The 17,433-nt window shown below is 37.5% G+C and overlaps 1 protein-coding gene across 2 annotated transcripts in view; it reads left to right on the top strand.

The window, feature by feature from the left end:
• Positions 1-17,433, top strand: part of Sema1a (semaphorin 1a) — a 474,106-nt gene that overhangs the window by 406,650 nt on the left and 50,023 nt on the right. For both annotated transcript variants that reach the window (XM_034979239.2, XM_034979238.2), the window contains exon 3: positions 9,640-9,736. In XM_034979239.2, the coding sequence (XP_034835130.1) occupies positions 9,640-9,736 (97 nt within the window). The remainder of the gene's footprint in view (positions 1-9,639; positions 9,737-17,433) is intronic.

Raw genomic sequence — 17,433 nt, 5'->3', positions numbered from 1 at the left:
CCAGGTGGTTGCGGTGCGACAGGTTAATTATTCTAGTCGCTTTAACCTGAGTTATGTGTTTTTTAACTAGTCCCCGCCAAGATGTTTCCGTCGAACGTACCTCCAGTTATTATTTATGAGATTAATTAACTTAAACTTTGAAATACTTCTTTATTGATACTGACAAAATTGAAGCAACATTATAAAACAAATTAAATTTCTTTTCTTTAAAATTAAATGAATACTTTCGTCATTTCGTGTTTTTTCGGGGATCTTTCTTTTGTCAACGAGGAAAATTTTGAACAATACCTAGTGAAAATAAGCTGAGTTTGTTTTATTTTTCTTTTTCCGGGCATTATAAAAACCTCTATACCTAGTACGCGACAGGCGGCAATCGGGGAGGGAAAGCCGCGCATACCCGCACAGCCCCCGCGCTAACCCGGTGCGGGCGAGCGTGGGTGTTCGGGGCGTCCGTCCCCCCGCGCTTTCTTATACCCTGATTGCCATCTCGACCTGTCGCGGACTATACTTACTAATTTTATTTAAGTCTAGAATCAAACATAAAACGCGAGAAGGATAAATTTATTCCGATAGTAGTGTTCCGAGACGAGATGGCAATAAAAAATATTAGTCGCCCCCAGGAACCAAAAAATCGAAATTATAGCGTTTTAAAAATAAAGCGTAGTAATAAAGGAAATATTTTTGGAAATTGTAGTTATCTAAGTATATAATAAAAAAACTACACTAAAAAATCTAGAAATTTTGAGTGAAATTATGAGTTTTTTTATCGAAGAAATTGCATCCAATCGTGTTTCTTTTTAAGTATTTTTGTCTGGTGGGTGGCTACGACCGTGGATAGTTGTCACATAGCCAGATAATATGATTAAGAAAAATAACTATAGTTTCCCAATAAAAAGGTTCCAAAAGTCGCATAATTTTGTGTACTTTGTGATGCTAATTTTTAATTAGGTTTTCACATTTCGGTCTACGAAAATCAAAAGCGAAATATCTGTGTATGCGTATAATGTTTTGTAAGAGTGTGTATAGAAAGCTTTCTCAAATAAATTAGGTCACAGCGTAAAAATGAAATGAAAAATATATTAACCTTCATATTTTGAGAGTCGTCAAAACTCCGAAGCAGCTTGAAATGGTCCTTCATAAAGCGAGGCTTTATTAGACTAGGAATAAAGCTGAAAAAGTGGAATAAACTGAATAAATAGCTATATGAGCAATAAAAACACGCTGAGAGGCTATCACTTGCTTTTCAGCGTTTTTAGGGTTATGTAAAGGTGAAAACAGAACCTTTCTTTTTCCTTTATCCTGGGATTCTTTTCCACATTTAGACGTACGTCCGTACGTACGTCCGTACGTGAAAACCAGACCTTTTACTGAAATTTTGCATGCAGATAGCTACTATTATAACGTAGGTATCCGCTAATAAAGGACTTTTAAAAATTCAATCCGTAAGGGGGTAAAATACGGGTTCGAAAATTGTGTAGTCCATGTGGACGAAGTCACGGGAATAAGCTAGTATATATATAAAAAGAAAAGCTGACCGACTGATCTATCACCGCACACTACAACTACACTAAACTACTAGACGGATGGCATGCAGATAGCTATTATGACGTCATCCGCTAATAAAAGATTTTTGAAAATACAGCAGTAAAATAGGAGTTTGAAATTTGTGTAGTCCACGCGGATGAAGTCGCGAGCATAAGCTAGTTTTTTTTTTAAAAAAAAGAGATATTTAGATAGGATTTATTTAATCCTTAGCAATTATTATTATCAATGGAAATAGTGGTTTATGAGTTTTGAGCCACTAATCCCGCGCGGCCAACTTCGTAGACTCTTCGCTAACTTTTACTGACAGATTTAATTGTAGACATCTCAAAGTCCTTCTATTATCGCAGCTACCAATTGAAACTGCTATTTATTTATATTTGTTATTCTAAAGTGTCTGTAGTTTCCAACGGCATTACAAAGTTTTAGCCTTATTATTTCAACTAGCTTATGCTCGCGACTTCGTCCGCGTGGACTACACTAATTAACTTGCTTTAACGGTGAAGGAAATTATCGTGAGGAAATGTTCTCAAAAGTGTGTGAAGTCTGCCTGTGCTCAGCAGTGAGCCGATGATAGGTTGATCATGGTAGTGATGATGCATAAGTATCTGATTCAGATTCAGATTCAGATTTTTTATTTGCTTTCATGTACATTTACATTTATTGATGGTGGGTGCTTAAAGCTAAAAGCTAAATACATGAGACCCTGTCAGGGTATTGCAAATACAATTTTAGGTACAATAAAATGGTAAATATTAAAGATACAATAAGAATAGGATTAAAATTATTAAAATTATCATTACTAGATATTAAATATTATTATGCTTATATATTATTATATTATGAGAATGTTGACTAGAATTTATTATAAAGCAAGATTAGTACAAAATAAAAATAAGGTCAAAGTATAGTAGTATTAAATAATTGCTGTCATGGTCTGATTAAGTCTCTGTCAATAGAATAAAATATTTAAAAATAGTTACTGTAAGAATTTAATTTAGTTATGGTTATGTTGCAATTATTTAAATATCAGATGTCATTTACAGGTGCGTCACGCTATTGAGGTTTATGCAGTTAGAAATAGGCTAGTTGACACTTTTTTTAAGTAGGTCTTAAATGGTTAATATTTGTCCTATTAGATCAAAAAAATTAACACTATATTTTTTTGCGCCCTAAAATCCGTAAAACTTTAATTTAAAAATATATTTTTCTTAGACAGGTGAAAACACTGTCGGCCATTTTTGGCCGATAGATTATCTGTGCTCTGACGTCTGCATTTGTAAACAACAGCATAACCTACCAAAGTTTAATAAACATGACTTCTATACTAGTTTACATGAAAAATATAGTAATTATCGTTATTGTATCATCCGAGAATGTAAAAACGCATCGATAAAGACCACAGGAAAGTTGTGGATTAGAGTGCCCAGTGAAATAAATATACGTAACACGCGAAGACTTGCTTAAAGGGATCCTATATCACTAACGACTGCAACCCAAATTTATTTTTGCAAAGATCACTTTGTTGTAAGTCTTACTTAATAACTTATTCAATTTATATAGAGAAAACGATAATTTTTTACGTTTACTATGAGTTTTTAGAAATATATAAAAACTAGCTTATGCTCGTGACTTCGCCCGCGTGAACTTCATAAATTTCAAACCCCCATTTAACCCACTCAGGGGTGGAATTTCAAAAAATCCTTTCCTAGTGGATACTTTCTCTTTACCTACAAAGAACACACCCACCAAATTTCATGTATCTAGAACCAGCTGTTTAGATGTTTAGGCTGTGCATTGATATATAAGTTAGTCAGGAGGACTTGAAATTTTATATATATGGATACTACGTTAGTCAATAGGGATGACATTTGTTTGTTTACATATTTAATGACGTCACATCATGGCTGACAGCGTTTTCTGAGTTTCAAATAAAAATAAAACTGTATTTTTTTAAACTGGATTTATATATCCATCCTGCGTTTTAATAATTGTTATTGATATATTTCGTTGTCTTAAGCAAAATACTATAATAAATAATCATTTATTGGACGAAATTAGATATGAGTCAAGTAGCCTATTCTTGTATATCATAAAAGCATTTTTGTAGTAGCCATTGTTTTAATTTTCTCTTAAAGGTGACTTCTTTTGTTTCTTCTTTAATGTCGTTGGGAAGTTTGTTATAAATAATGATTGATCTGTAAACCGGGCTGCTACGGCGTATTATTTGTAAGCTGTAATGTGGAAGAGCCAGGTTGTGCTTGTTTCGCGAGTTTCGATGGTATGTACTGTCTAATGTTTTGTATAAGTGTGAGTGTTTCCTAACAAACAGAACTGTTTCCATTATGTATATAGATGTTAATGTCAGGATCTTTTTTCCTATGAAATGTGGCTTACAACTGTCTCTTTGCCTAATATTTACTAATATTCGTATGCATTTTTTTTGAGCAATAAATAAGTCCCCCCACGTCTGTGCTCTGTCCCCAAAGTATCTATAATATAACCCCAAAGTATCTATAATATAAATCTGTAATATAACTCGCACCAAAATAAATAAATCTGGGCTCATTATTAAGAAATTTCTTAACATAGATTCGAAACTACCTGTTTACCGAAGTAGGAGGTGAATAAGAGGTTGTCAAAAGTAATTAAAATGCAAGTGGTTATAAATAGTGCGCTATTAATGGCATTATTACGAGTATAGTACGCGACAGGTTGAGAGGGCTATCGGAGTGTAAAGCGGGGGGAAGCCCCGCACACCCGCAATTCACCCACACTATCCCGCAATGGGTTAGCGTGGGGGCGTCTCCACCCCAATTGCCATCTCAACCTGTCGCGCACTTATAATACCTACGAAGGAAATTTAAATTAACTACGCCGTCTATACTTTTTGCTGACCTTACTTTTCTGACGCTTTTACTTTATAGTCACACAGTTCACCTCACGTGCCAGGTACCTACGACAAACTGCTGTAGTAATTTCACGCTTAAAATAATTTTATGAAACAAGCTTTGGCCCGCTTTTCTGCTTGCGTTTGCTATTCGTATGATGATGCTACGTATATCGTGTGTAAAGATGTGTACTGAGATTCAATCGTATGACGGATGGTTAAGGTTATGTTACGTTAGTACTATTATCTATTCTGTGGTTATGTTAAGGGTCCGATTTACCACTACTGAAAAGGAAAATGGACTGCACAAATTAGTCTCATCCAACCATAGGGTTCCTTTTTTTAATCATCATCATCATGATCAACCTATCACCAGCTCACTACAGAGCACAGGTCTCCTCTCAGAGTGAGAAGGGTTTTGGCCATTGTCTACTACGCTGGCCAAGTGCGGATTGACAGACTTCACACACCTTTGACAACATTATGGAGAACTCTCAGGCATGCAGGTTTCCTCACGATGTTTTCCTTCACCGTTAAAGCAAGTGATATTTTAATTACTTAAAAACGCACATAACTTCGAAAAGTTGGAGGTGCGTGCCCGAGATCGAACCCCCGACCTCCGATTAGAAGGTGCACGTCCTAACCACTAGGCTCCCACAGCTTTTTTTAATACAAAACATTATCCCCCCCCTTGTAGATACAGCTCATTTTGCTTTTATTGGAGGTTAAACTTTGACCTTCAATTGTATTTTAATTGTTTTGTTTTGTATTGATTAGGTACACCAATTTCAACTGTATGTCAAACTATATAAAGCTAAGTTTAAGTTGTTTTGAAATTGATCCTGCGACTCGGTTCTACTCTATTTCGTATGGAAACATAAATGAAAAATTTTTAGACTGAAGAGACGTAATATAAAAGACTACTTTTATAAAATATTCGTTGTAGGAAAATAAATGGCGTTAATTTCGGCCTTTTTCTGTTAACTGTACCAGGTACTGCAGTCACAAAACCTCTTGCCAGCTGCGCCCGAACCCGTTTTAATGATTTCACACTAATTAGATTTTTTAATGTGCCCTCTGAGGTCGATTTAGCAACCCCAATTTATTTTACCGTTTCATATTTTGTTTTGCTTCCCGCCTTGGTATTAAAAAATACAAAATCTCACTAAGCAACTCGTTTTTTCATTCATTTTGTGCTATATTTTGATATTTTAACATGTTTTTACTTGTGATGATTAAAATAAAAATGTGACTGAGTTTTTTAACTAAGTACTCAATTTTTGTTTGATATTAATTTCACTATAGTTCCTATATCCACACATTCATGCACTTTCGTAGTTTATTCTTATATAAGTTTTTAGTTTTATTTATTGTTATTTTTTGGCATGGCAAGTTGCAACGTGCCTCAATATACTAAGTGTAATTTTTTCATAATAATAAAAATACGTGCAAATTACAATCAATTCATTAATACACGGCATCATTATTGTGTAAACTTGTATATCTACTTATGTAGATCTAATTAATAATATATACCTTACAATTAATAATAAATGTCTATTAGTGTAGAAATATACCTAACCAAAGGAGGCTATTGTGACATCAATCGAACCCTTATAAATCTACTAGTCATGACTCCTATTACTAATGAAAACACCTAAAATTATTGTTTCGAACGGCTCTTATAAAAAGAATCTCACCCAAGTGACGACCTTCGTTAGAAAACGACACTTTGAGAGCGACAATTGGTTTTAGTCTACAAAAATGTGGCACAGCCCTATCAGTGACCCAGATGGTAGAGATATTGGGGAAAAGTCGATTTTCCGCGATATCTCCCGGAGCCTTAAGTTAGAGGAAATTGACGCCTTGACCTACTTCTCACTGAAGAGAAAACAGCCGCAAGAAACGAATATAATATGCCAACTTGTTATAATCATCATCATCATGATCAACCCATCTCCGGCTCACTACACTACTAGCACGGGTCTCCTCTCAGAGTAAGAAGGGTTTTGCCCATAGTCTACCACGCTGGCCAAGTGTAGATTGACAAACTTCACACACCTTTAAGAACATTATGGAGAACTGTCAGGCATGCTCTCTTCACGATGTTATCCTTCACCGTTAAAGTGTTTAAAACGCACATAACTTCCAAAAGTTACCCGGGATCGAAAACCGACCCACCGAATAGAAGGCAAACGTATTGACCACTAGAGAGCCCTTGAACACGAGTCGGATTGGCAGACTGAAAAAGGGTTTATTGACTACAAAGTCTATAGCTTAAACCCTTCTCACTCTGAAGAAAGACCCATGCTCAGTAGTGGACCGGTGATGATTACTATGACCAGAGAATTAGTCTTTCGACTGTCTGTGTCCATTGAGATAATAACTTCTTAGTTTGTTACAAAAAAAAACTTAAAGTTATTATTTCCCAGCAATATAACGAAGTAAGTATTAACAAACTTATCAACAGAACGGCAATTTCCTTTCTTGCTTGTTTATCATACACTCATTCAAAAGCTCCCAAACAGTAAAATGAATTCAGACCAAAACTCTTCAAACTTATTATCAACAAAGTAATACGTAATACGAGTTCAGCGTTGAACGTTGAAACTCTTACAAATGTTAAGTGGTATAATTTTCCGATAAACATCCTTTAACTTGTACTCAAGACTTTATTCCTCTCGAAAAAAATAGGATCTTGGCTGCCAGCATCATTGTGAAAATGTCGTGAACCTATCTATACACATAAAAAGACCCTTTGAGTAATCTCAGATTTTATCGAACGTGCTTGAACACTTTACTTGTCGTCTTATTCTCGCGCTTTATATCTTACAAACTGCGATTGAAGCAGGTTTTTTATGAATATCTTTTTACGCACGACTGAACACTTATACTAATATCAATTGCTACTGCAAAATGAGAGGAGCTTTGTCCAAAAAAAGTAATAGAAATTATGAAGGGGCTCTTATCTAAAAATATAATATCGTTTTAATAAGAACTTTTGAGAATCAACAAGATGAAACGTTTGTAACGTAAGTAGTATATTATATCTTTACAATGATCCATAAGTTTCCTCACGATGTTTTCCTTCACCGTTAAAGAAAGTAATATTTTATTATTTAAAATGCAGATAACTTAAAAAAGTTATAAATGCGTACCCGGGATCGAACCACCAATCCTCCGAACATAAGGCAAACGTCATGACCACTAGACTATCACCGCTCTGGAAATGAACGGAGCAGCATTCGATCCATGAGCTCACACACATCACATCTCCGTCAAAAAATGTGTGAAAACTCCGAATCTCCTGTGCACTTAAAATGTTAATAGAATATGTCATAAGAATAATTAAAAGCACTGTAGAAGTTATCTGTGTGGGTTTAAACTCGCTCAATAAATTGTTACAGACTGACTAATGGAAATGCAAATTTCTTCTCGGCTACATAGAATATCGTAACAGTATACTAATGAGATAAAATCGAAACTTTTGCGTACCTTTTAACATAATTGGGATCAGGTGTATGCGAGTTTTACCTCTGTATACGATTAATATGACTACCTTTTACGTTCTCAATTTTTTGTCGGAAAATGTACCTTAAGGGATGATTTATGCTAGACCGTGCCGGGCCCGAGCCGTGCCGCGTTCGAGGCACCAGATTAGGAATTTGTATGAGGTCACATCAGACCCTGCCGTGTCCGAGTCATCCGAGCCTCGTCCATGTTACGTTTTTTCATACAAAATTGCAATCCGTGGATCGTCCGCGCGTCGGACTTGCCTCGGACGTGGCACGGTATGGCATAAATAATCCCTAATAAGGTTTTTTTCTTGTTTTGGTGTGTTATTTATAGAATAAGTTTCAAAAAAATGCTTGAATATTTTTTTATAGATGTAGATGATGTAGTTTGTACGAATAAAGGCTAGGAAGACACAAATCGTGAAAGGAGACGCGCGACGGCTACTGAACGGGACGGACGTCACAAATAATATGCGCGTACGCGTGAACTAATATTTTCATAATAACTACCGCAGATTGTGACCAAGGTGACCTCGCACCGAAAAACGGTGGACAGACGTAGGGAGCTGCTGGATTCAGGCGGCACAAGATTGTGGAAGAAGATCTTTGTCCAGCAGTAGACGTCTATCATTGACGTTGATGATGATCAGACGACCGCAAGGAAGTAAACGCAGCGCTTCGAACTGCAGATTGCGATGGCGACGACGTTCTTTTTATTGCATCTTCCATGCAACCGTTGCTCATTGGTTGAGCCCACAACTTAATATCAGATCAGACCAGTTACTTATTTATTGTAATAAATGTGATACAGTCAAGAGCACTTAATAACTACTTTGGACTCGGGACCAACCTCATGGGCAGTACAAAGCGAAGCTCAGCTAGGGGCTTGGCTCTACTAGAGATCTCATAACTTATTAACAGTGAAAGCATTATGAACTTGTGAGTTGGTAACCTTTACATGGAATGTTTTTGGTGAGATCCTTATGTCTGTTTTATAGAAACAATAAAAAAATTACAAAAAAAATAAAAACCGACTTCGATACACAAACACTAAAAATTGAAAAATAATTTAATTTATTACCGAATATATTATGTATACAAGAGTTAATATAGTTCCATAATAATACTTTTTGGTGCCGGTGCCAATTAGCTTTAGCTACGCGAATCGTCTAGACTTCATACTTTTATGAGACTCCACAATGGCACCGCATTGGCACGTATTAAAATATGCTATGCCTGGTTAAAAATCTACTGTTTACTAAGCTATTACACTGATCGCGAGCAATTTACTCTTATCCGTTGAGGAGTTCCATTATCTATCTTCGAAGATGTTCATCATATCTTCACAAAGTTTAAATGGGACCAACTTTGAAGTATACCCTTTCAAACGAAAAAAGAATTTTCAAAATCGGTCCAAGCGTCTTCGAGTAATCGGGGAACATACATAAAATTAAAAGATTCCGACGAACCTCCTCCTTTTTTTGAAGTCGGTTAAAAAATATGAAAATTACCTAACACTTACCCTATTCGACCCTCCAGCACGATGGACCGACGATATAAAGAGGCTGGCGGGAAGTGGCTGGATGAGGAAGGCTGAGGACCGGGTGTGGTGGCGCTCTTTAGGGAAGGCCTATGTCCAACAGTGGACGTCCACAGGCTGATGATGATGATGACTTACCCTATTTGTTACAGGAGTCGATGACACGCACAAGTTCCTGGGCAACGATACACACACAGATTACTTCAGGCTGCTGCTACGAGACGGCAATTATTTACTTGTCGGCGGCAGGTATGTTCCTTGATACTATCTATTGGTAATGTACTAAAAAGCTATTTTTGAATTTTTTTTGAAGCCCTTGACTGCAATCTCACCTCATGGTAAGTGTTGATGCAGTCTAAGATGGAAGTGTAATAACCTGGAAGAGGTATGGCAACCTTCTAAATATATAAATGAAAAGGCTGACTGACTGACTGATATATCAACGCACAGCTCAAACTACTCGACGGATCGGGCGGATATTTGGCATGCAGATAGCTATTATGACGTAGGCATCCGCTAAGAAAGAATTTTGGAAAATTCAACCCCTAAGGGGGTGAAATAGGGATTTGAAATTTGTGTAGTCCACGCGGACGAAATCGCGAGCATAAGCTAGTTTTTACCAAATCCATACCCCTTTGGTACCTACACAGCACCGTACCGGAACTCTAAATCGCTTTGCGGAACGACTTTGCGCCGCCAAGCGTGTCTGCGTTTATTTAGGTTTTCAAAAATCTCGTGGGAACTCTTTGATTTTCCGGGATAAAAAGTAGCTTGTCACTTTTCAGGTCTTCAAATATAATAACCATGCAAAAAATCACTTCAATCCGTTGCTCTGTTGCGACGTGATTGAAGGACAAACAAACACACTTTCGTATTTATAATAATATGGGTTGTGATCCTCAAGTGTAGAAAAAGTAATTTTATGTCTTCGATAGGTATTTCTTTAATTTAGAACTGTTTCAGATATTTTCATCATAAAATGATATGAAATTACTAAACTAAGTATAATATTTAGTAATAACTTACAAGTAATACAGACTTATTACGTTTCCATTAAAAGTTTCGACTTTCTCAGCCCATCTATTTTCCCGCGATAATAATATTGGAAAATATGAAAACATGTTTACTTGTTACGCGAAAAAAAGACATCAACTTCTATCAATTTCGCTTTACATAAATCATATCAATAATAATAAAATGAAAGACCTTCGTAATAAATAGCAACAAATATTTATTCAAACTCGCTTACTAACAGAAAACAGACAGTGAAATTATTCTCAGAACGAACAATATGATACGAAATGTTTACTGCTAAAATATGATGCTTACGTTTTCGTCCACGTGGATTTAGGTTTTTTTTAGAATACCGGAAAATCAAAAAGTTACAACTGTTTGATTTTCCGGTAGGTATAAAGAGTAGCGTGTGCCCGTCTCCGGGATGCAAGCTTTGTCTGTACTAAATTTCGTCAAAATCGGTTAAGCAGTTGTGCCTTGAAAAAATAATAGACACTAGTCTGCGATATTTATCCTATATCACCCTTAGCAAAGTCCTGCGAAACTTTGCCATCTAAATTGGTTCATCTTTTTTGAAGATTAGGCTGGAGAAATGGGTTTTATTTTTGGTTTTATTAGGCTCATTGCACATTGCCGCATAGTCGAAACAATGCGAAGCGTCCTTGCTTAAATATTTCAAAGAAGGCAATCACGTGAATTTTTCACTTTTCTTCACTTTGTTAAATATTTTGTGGGGATATAATTCTGTTTACTTTGGATTATTTTAGAAAATGTGAGTTGCTTTAGCTCTGTGCCAACTGCCAATATGTGCTGTATTCTATGCCTTGAGGTCTCATACTATGCGATTCAGAATAGACTCAACCTCAACCCAACTTAGACGATCTTTTATTTAACTACCTGTGACGGACAACCTCGCCACATTGGTTGACAGAAGTTAACCAAATAAAACGTATTTTATCAATCGGAGGTAGGTACATACACGAACGTGCCGCGATGGGTGGGCCAATGAAATCTAGCCAAAGCTACCAATAAAGTTAGATTTTTTAATTCAATACAATCCAGGAAGCAAGGAACAAGAAATACTAAGGTTGCCTAAGGAAAATCCATGCGCGAAAGACGACGCGAAATGTAAACAAACGTGTCAAAATGTGTTAAAACCTTCATTTGTCTCACTTATACAGGTAATTGAGCTACCTACAGAGTCTCAATTATAGAGGTAAACATCGAAAAAGTCTTAGAATTTAAATTTCATTTAACCAGGTTCAAAAAGTCACAATGAAAAAGTACCGGGACCTCATTGCTACTCTCAATAATTGAGGTTTCTCACTTATCCAGGTCCCACTTAACCAGGTTTCACTGTATATCAACCCAGATGGTTGCCGCGCTAAAGTTTGAAAACTTTCAACTCTCGATTGGTTTTTGGTATGGTCTGTTTAGATAAAAAAGTAAGAGTCCAAAACAATGTACATCAAACACATTATTCCAATATTGAAGAAAAAAAATCTCATTCGATTCGCTTTTTTATTTCCTTTTCCCGTCAACAAATTTTCAACAAACTCTCGGTGCGGATTCAATTAAAAGAGTTTTTTTTGCTTTCTTTGCGTTCCGATATTTATTGTTCGCTTTACGATTTTTTCTTATATTGAAAGATCAAGATAAAATATATCGATTTCTTTTTTCATATTCTCTTTTACTTACAATGGCGTATCCATGGAAATATTTACTACTAGCAGATGCCTGCGAATTCGTCCTCGTGGATTTAGGTTTATAAAAGATACGTGAAAACGATTTTCTGCGACAGGATTTTGAGAAACTCAAGCGATATATTTAAAAAGGTCAAGTGCCACTCGGATTTGCATACGTAGGGTTCCGTCCCATCGAGAAATAACACTTTTTTTCATGGTGGCCATTTTGGAATTTTTAAAAAGTATTTGTTGTTATAGCGGCAATAGAAATTACATATTTTGTGAAAATGTCAACTCTCTACGTATCGTGGTTTACGAGATACAGCCCACTGACAGACAAACGGATGGACGGACGGACGGAAAACGGAGGCTTAGTAATAGGTTCCCGTTGGCACCCTTCGGATACGGAACCCTGCAAACCTAAATCCGCACGGACAAAGTCGAGGAAAAAGCTAATTCGCCTGTAAAAATTGTATTAAATACATGTTACATAATGTAGCAAGGGGAAGTTGTATATTCTACCTATAGTAAGTATATAAATTTATTTGTTTTTCCAACTCCACTTGAATTCGTAGCAAAGTTGGGGTACTTTTAACCACAGTGGCTGAAGTGGGAAGAACCTCTTGTTTCTACCACGACCGCAGAGCTAAGTCGTATGCACAATATTCCCGTCTCTCTCCAACGCCTCCACTACCTTATAAGTCCCTCTCGTTTGCATTTGTAAAGATTTTTGGCTCGTATTTGAATATAGAAAGACTTTACTCCCCTCGCACTTAGCGGCATTGCATACACCATCGCTGGTCTATCAGGGTGGAAAAATAACATAAATAGCGATATATCGATGTTTATTATGCTAAGTGAAGAATTAGGCGTAATTGTTTTAATCTACCTCAAACTTTTCCGAGTTATGTGCGTTTTAAGCAATCAAATACCTATCACTTGCTTTAACGGTGAAGGAAAACATCGTGAGGAATCCTGTGTGCCTGAGAGTTCTTCATAATGTTCTTTAAGGAGTGTGAAGTCTGCCAATCCATACTTGTCCAGCGTGACGGACTATGACCTATCCCTAAATCCTTCTCATTCTGAGAGGACGGGTCACTCAGTAGTGGGTCGGCAATAGGTTGATCATGTAAGATACAAACTTGCTTTAACCTTCAACTTCGGCCCATCTATTTTAGTATTATAGGTCTATGCCTTTTATTTTTTCGGGATAAAATGTCCTCTATACTTTTCAGGGCGAAAATTTTATTAAAACCAGTTAATTCGTTGAGAAAAGATGTAGCAAATACAGAAGTTTACACTTTGTTATATTAATATTTCATCATGATTAACCCATTACCGGCCCACTACTGCCATATGTTTAGGCCATAGTCTGCCACGCTGGCCCAATGCGGATTGGCAGACTTCACATACTTTTGAGAACATGGAGAACTCTTAGGCATGCAGGTTTCCTCACGATGTTTTCCTTCACCGTTAAAGCAAGTGATATTTCATTGTTTTAAAAACGCACATAACTCCGAAAAGTTAGTGATTTAACCCCCGACCTCCCGAAAAGAAGGCGAACCACTAAGCTATCAGTGCTATTACATTAGTAAATAGTACAGATATTTTTTTTTTTTTTATAAAGAATATTAGCCATGTTGAATTTTATTTTATTAATTTTACGTTGTCTCTCAAACCAGCAGCAAATTAATACAAACCACCGAACACGTGAAAGTTAAATAAGAAATAAAACTTACAATTGGTATTTCAAGAAACTACGTGATGCTCCAGATTGGAAGTTTAAGCTGTGAAGTTAGCTAAAACTTTTTTGTAACAAGCAAATTTCATTATACCGAAGCAAGTTTTAGCATATTGGAAGTTCGTTCCAGCAAAACTAATCTTAGCTTCGAATTGTATGAGTTTAGATAAGATTTGATGAATTCCTGATTTCAAGTGGCAATTTCGAAAAACGAAAACGCAAACGCGGGCGGTCGCTAGTCCTTAGTAAATGTTTTACATAAGATCACCATTACTATCCTATATCACCATTTACCTTTAAAATTATTTTGTTTTTATATCGATTCTAGCTTATACGCGCGCTTTGTCCCTACAAAATATCGATGTAAAAATCGTTGTCTCTGTCACTCATACCTACCTTTATGACGTTTTGTCGGTTTCAACGACAGAGACAATGCTCTACAAAACCGCTATCTCTTTCTAAAGGTCGATGTACATTATTTTCTGCCGCATACTGTACATGTCTTTCAAAAAGTTGTAACCGAATAGAAACCAAGAGTATTATTTCAGGACTGATACAATAATATAGAATTTATAAGCACACACATAGGCATGTGAGAAGCACTTTTGAATAGCGCAAATGGTTTTATAAGAGGGAGTCGTCTTTCTATTTGTGAGGGGGCGCTTGGAAAATAAAACCAATTCATTCTCACAGTCACCTTGAACTTGTTCAGCAAATGGGGGCATTGTTTCATCGTAAGACGTTACCTGACTCCGTTATCTAATGATGCCTATTCATTCTTACTTTAAAGTTCTTTGAAGGTTTCACATAATTTAGCTTGAATCTTATTTTAAAATGACTCTTTAGTCTGAGGTACTCTTACCTAAAATTAAGTAAAGTAACTTTAAACTATTAGGGCTGTTTTAGGGAGAGGCGGGGCGTTGTGCGGCGTTTCCAGCGTCGCGTAGCGCCGGGTAAATCGTTAGGGCTCTTTTGTGGAGACGCGGCGCGTTGCGCGTCGCGTGGCGAGTTGCGTCCCGCGTCGCACTACACCACATAACAAGCAAACGCTTCTGCAGAAACGCTTAGCGGCCATCGCCGCGTGTGCTGCAGCTACCGCCGCGCCGCCGCCGTCGCGTCCCTCGGCGCGTCCACCAAGCCCCAGAGGGAGTTACGCGTGTGTCGTTACTCGTTAGTTACAGTGGCTGGAAACTTTTTAAGAACTTATCAATTATTATGTTATAGTAAAATCGTACTCCATTGCAAAAATACTTCTGAATTGTGGGATATCCGAAAAAACTGCCACAAATGGTAGGTGCAGGGTCCGGCGCGGCACCACGCCCCACGCACCGCACAGCGCCACACAGTTTCATGAATGGGAGCACACTTTGCCATATTGTCTTTGTGCATGCGACGCTGCAGACAACGCCGTCATTTCATGCACCGCCTCTCAGTAAACGGACGACTTGGCGACGTGATGCTATCCGCGCCGCGCAACGCCCCGCGTCTCCCTACAAGAGTCCTTATTATTTTACACGTTGACGTTGTTCTCCAAAATATGCTAGCAGGGGCAATTATTATGCCTGAATGAAAACAACGATGAGGTCTAGATTGTTAGCTACCATCAGGCGGTAGGCGTAGGACTAATGTATTATTTGAAAATCTTGCTATTGTTTCTGGTGATGGCTCAAGGACCCGCTTGTTTTATGGCCCGGTGCAAATTCGGTAAATCGCTATTCCGACCGCGTCCCGAGCCGTGTAATGTTATTCCACTGTACGGGGTGTGAGTCTTTTGTGCTTTTAACTAAATTAACGTTTCGACCCCCCTCCCTCTACCCCTCGCGATAGTATCTGTGTGTCATTAGTTGGGAACAAAGCTTTATGAATTGTTATTAAAAATGCATTGTTTTTGGTTTGTAAATGTAATTACCGTTGTTGGTTTTACTTTTGTACATACTTACTATCATCTGATATTTATCTTCTCAGTCGTTCACTCTTAGCAGAGTAGTCCTACAGGAGTCTTCTTCGTGTATACTCCAAGTTGTCACGTAGGCTAGATTAATCGAAACCTGATCATCATCGTCAACCGATAGACGTCCACGGCTGAGCATAATATGTCTCTTGTAGGGATTTCCACACGCCACGGTCTTGCGCTGCCGGAATCCAGCAGCTCTCTGTGACAACAAGTAGTTATCTGTCCACCTAGTGAGGGGTCTACCAACACTGCGCCTTCCAGTGCGAGTTCGCCGTTCCAGCGCCTTGGGACCCCAACATCTATCGGTTTTTCGAACTATGTGCTCTGCCCATTACCATTGCGGTTTCGCAATCCGTGGAGCTATGTCGGTTACTCAGATTCTCCTACGGATCTTCTCATTATCGCAACGTTAGTAGTTAAAAGCAATATCGATACATCCTGTTCTAACAAATCCATTCTTAGGACTGCTTTAGGTTCACCTAGGTAGGTCTTCGTTACCGTCTGTATGAAGTATAGCTCTTCAGGCTTTGCCAAAACCGTGTTAAAGTTCACATGGCCTCGCTCACACGTCGCAGGTGTTTCCTGCCTAAATACCTTCAAAGCACAAAATGACGATAACCTGCACGGACGAGGAGCTACACGAGGCTACCGACCGAGCTATCGCGGTTGCGGCTTTTTGGGCTGCCCGTATTTGAGTTGACCGTCGACTCAAGAAGAAGAAGAAGACCTTCAAAGCAAGGTTAAATAGACATCTTCTAGGCAACCTAGACCTCATCATTGCATTGTCATCAAGTTCAAGCACACGCAATAAAAAAGGCCCTAAAGGCCATGATCGGTTCGGCCCAAAATAAGTTTTCAAAACAATTTAGCACACAACATTTTGTGGTAGGAATTTTTTATCTCAAGAATTTGAATTAACAACTTTGGAAGCCGCCCCTTTATACCGTTACCAACTTCGTAACTTTTATTAATTAATTATTTTACTCACAAAATTCGTTCCACGTATAAGTTCGTGAATCTCATGAGTAGATAAAGGGATTATTTCGTTCGTCTGTGTACTTATAAGTTATTTAGTTAAAAATTCGATCTGTTTCTGCGTAAAGCAGTAATTAAGAGAAACTTAATTAATTCTGTAAAAGAAAGATATAATTACGTTTTTTTTTAAAGATTACAAAATTAGCTATTATTAATTTTAGCTAGCTCTTAGCTTTTCATCAACACAATAATTAGGCAAACGAAACCCACGCGGTCAAAGCGTACAAAATAATTAAAACGATTCGCATCAACGACCTCTGTATACGTACTAGAGTACCTACTAATGTTTTAGTTAATTTGCATACATACCGCCCTAGGGCCTGTGACGTTGTAAATTTTGAACTACTAACTAGCGTTTCGCTTTTAATAAAAATCAATTTTGTTCAAAGTATGTTGGTGCCACCTAGCATCAAGGTGCAGAACTACGCGTGGGTCGATGTTCAGAGTTCATTCGAGCCACAATAGATGGCGTTTGCTTCGTTGTCAATTGTTGTAAAAATAAAACAAAATAATTAAA

The sequence above is a fragment of the Maniola hyperantus genome, chromosome 20 (assembly GCF_902806685.2).
Source record: "Maniola hyperantus chromosome 20, iAphHyp1.2, whole genome shotgun sequence".
Lineage (NCBI taxonomy): Eukaryota > Metazoa > Arthropoda > Insecta > Lepidoptera > Nymphalidae > Maniola > Maniola hyperantus.
This window is presented reverse-complemented; position numbering and strand designations above follow the sequence as displayed.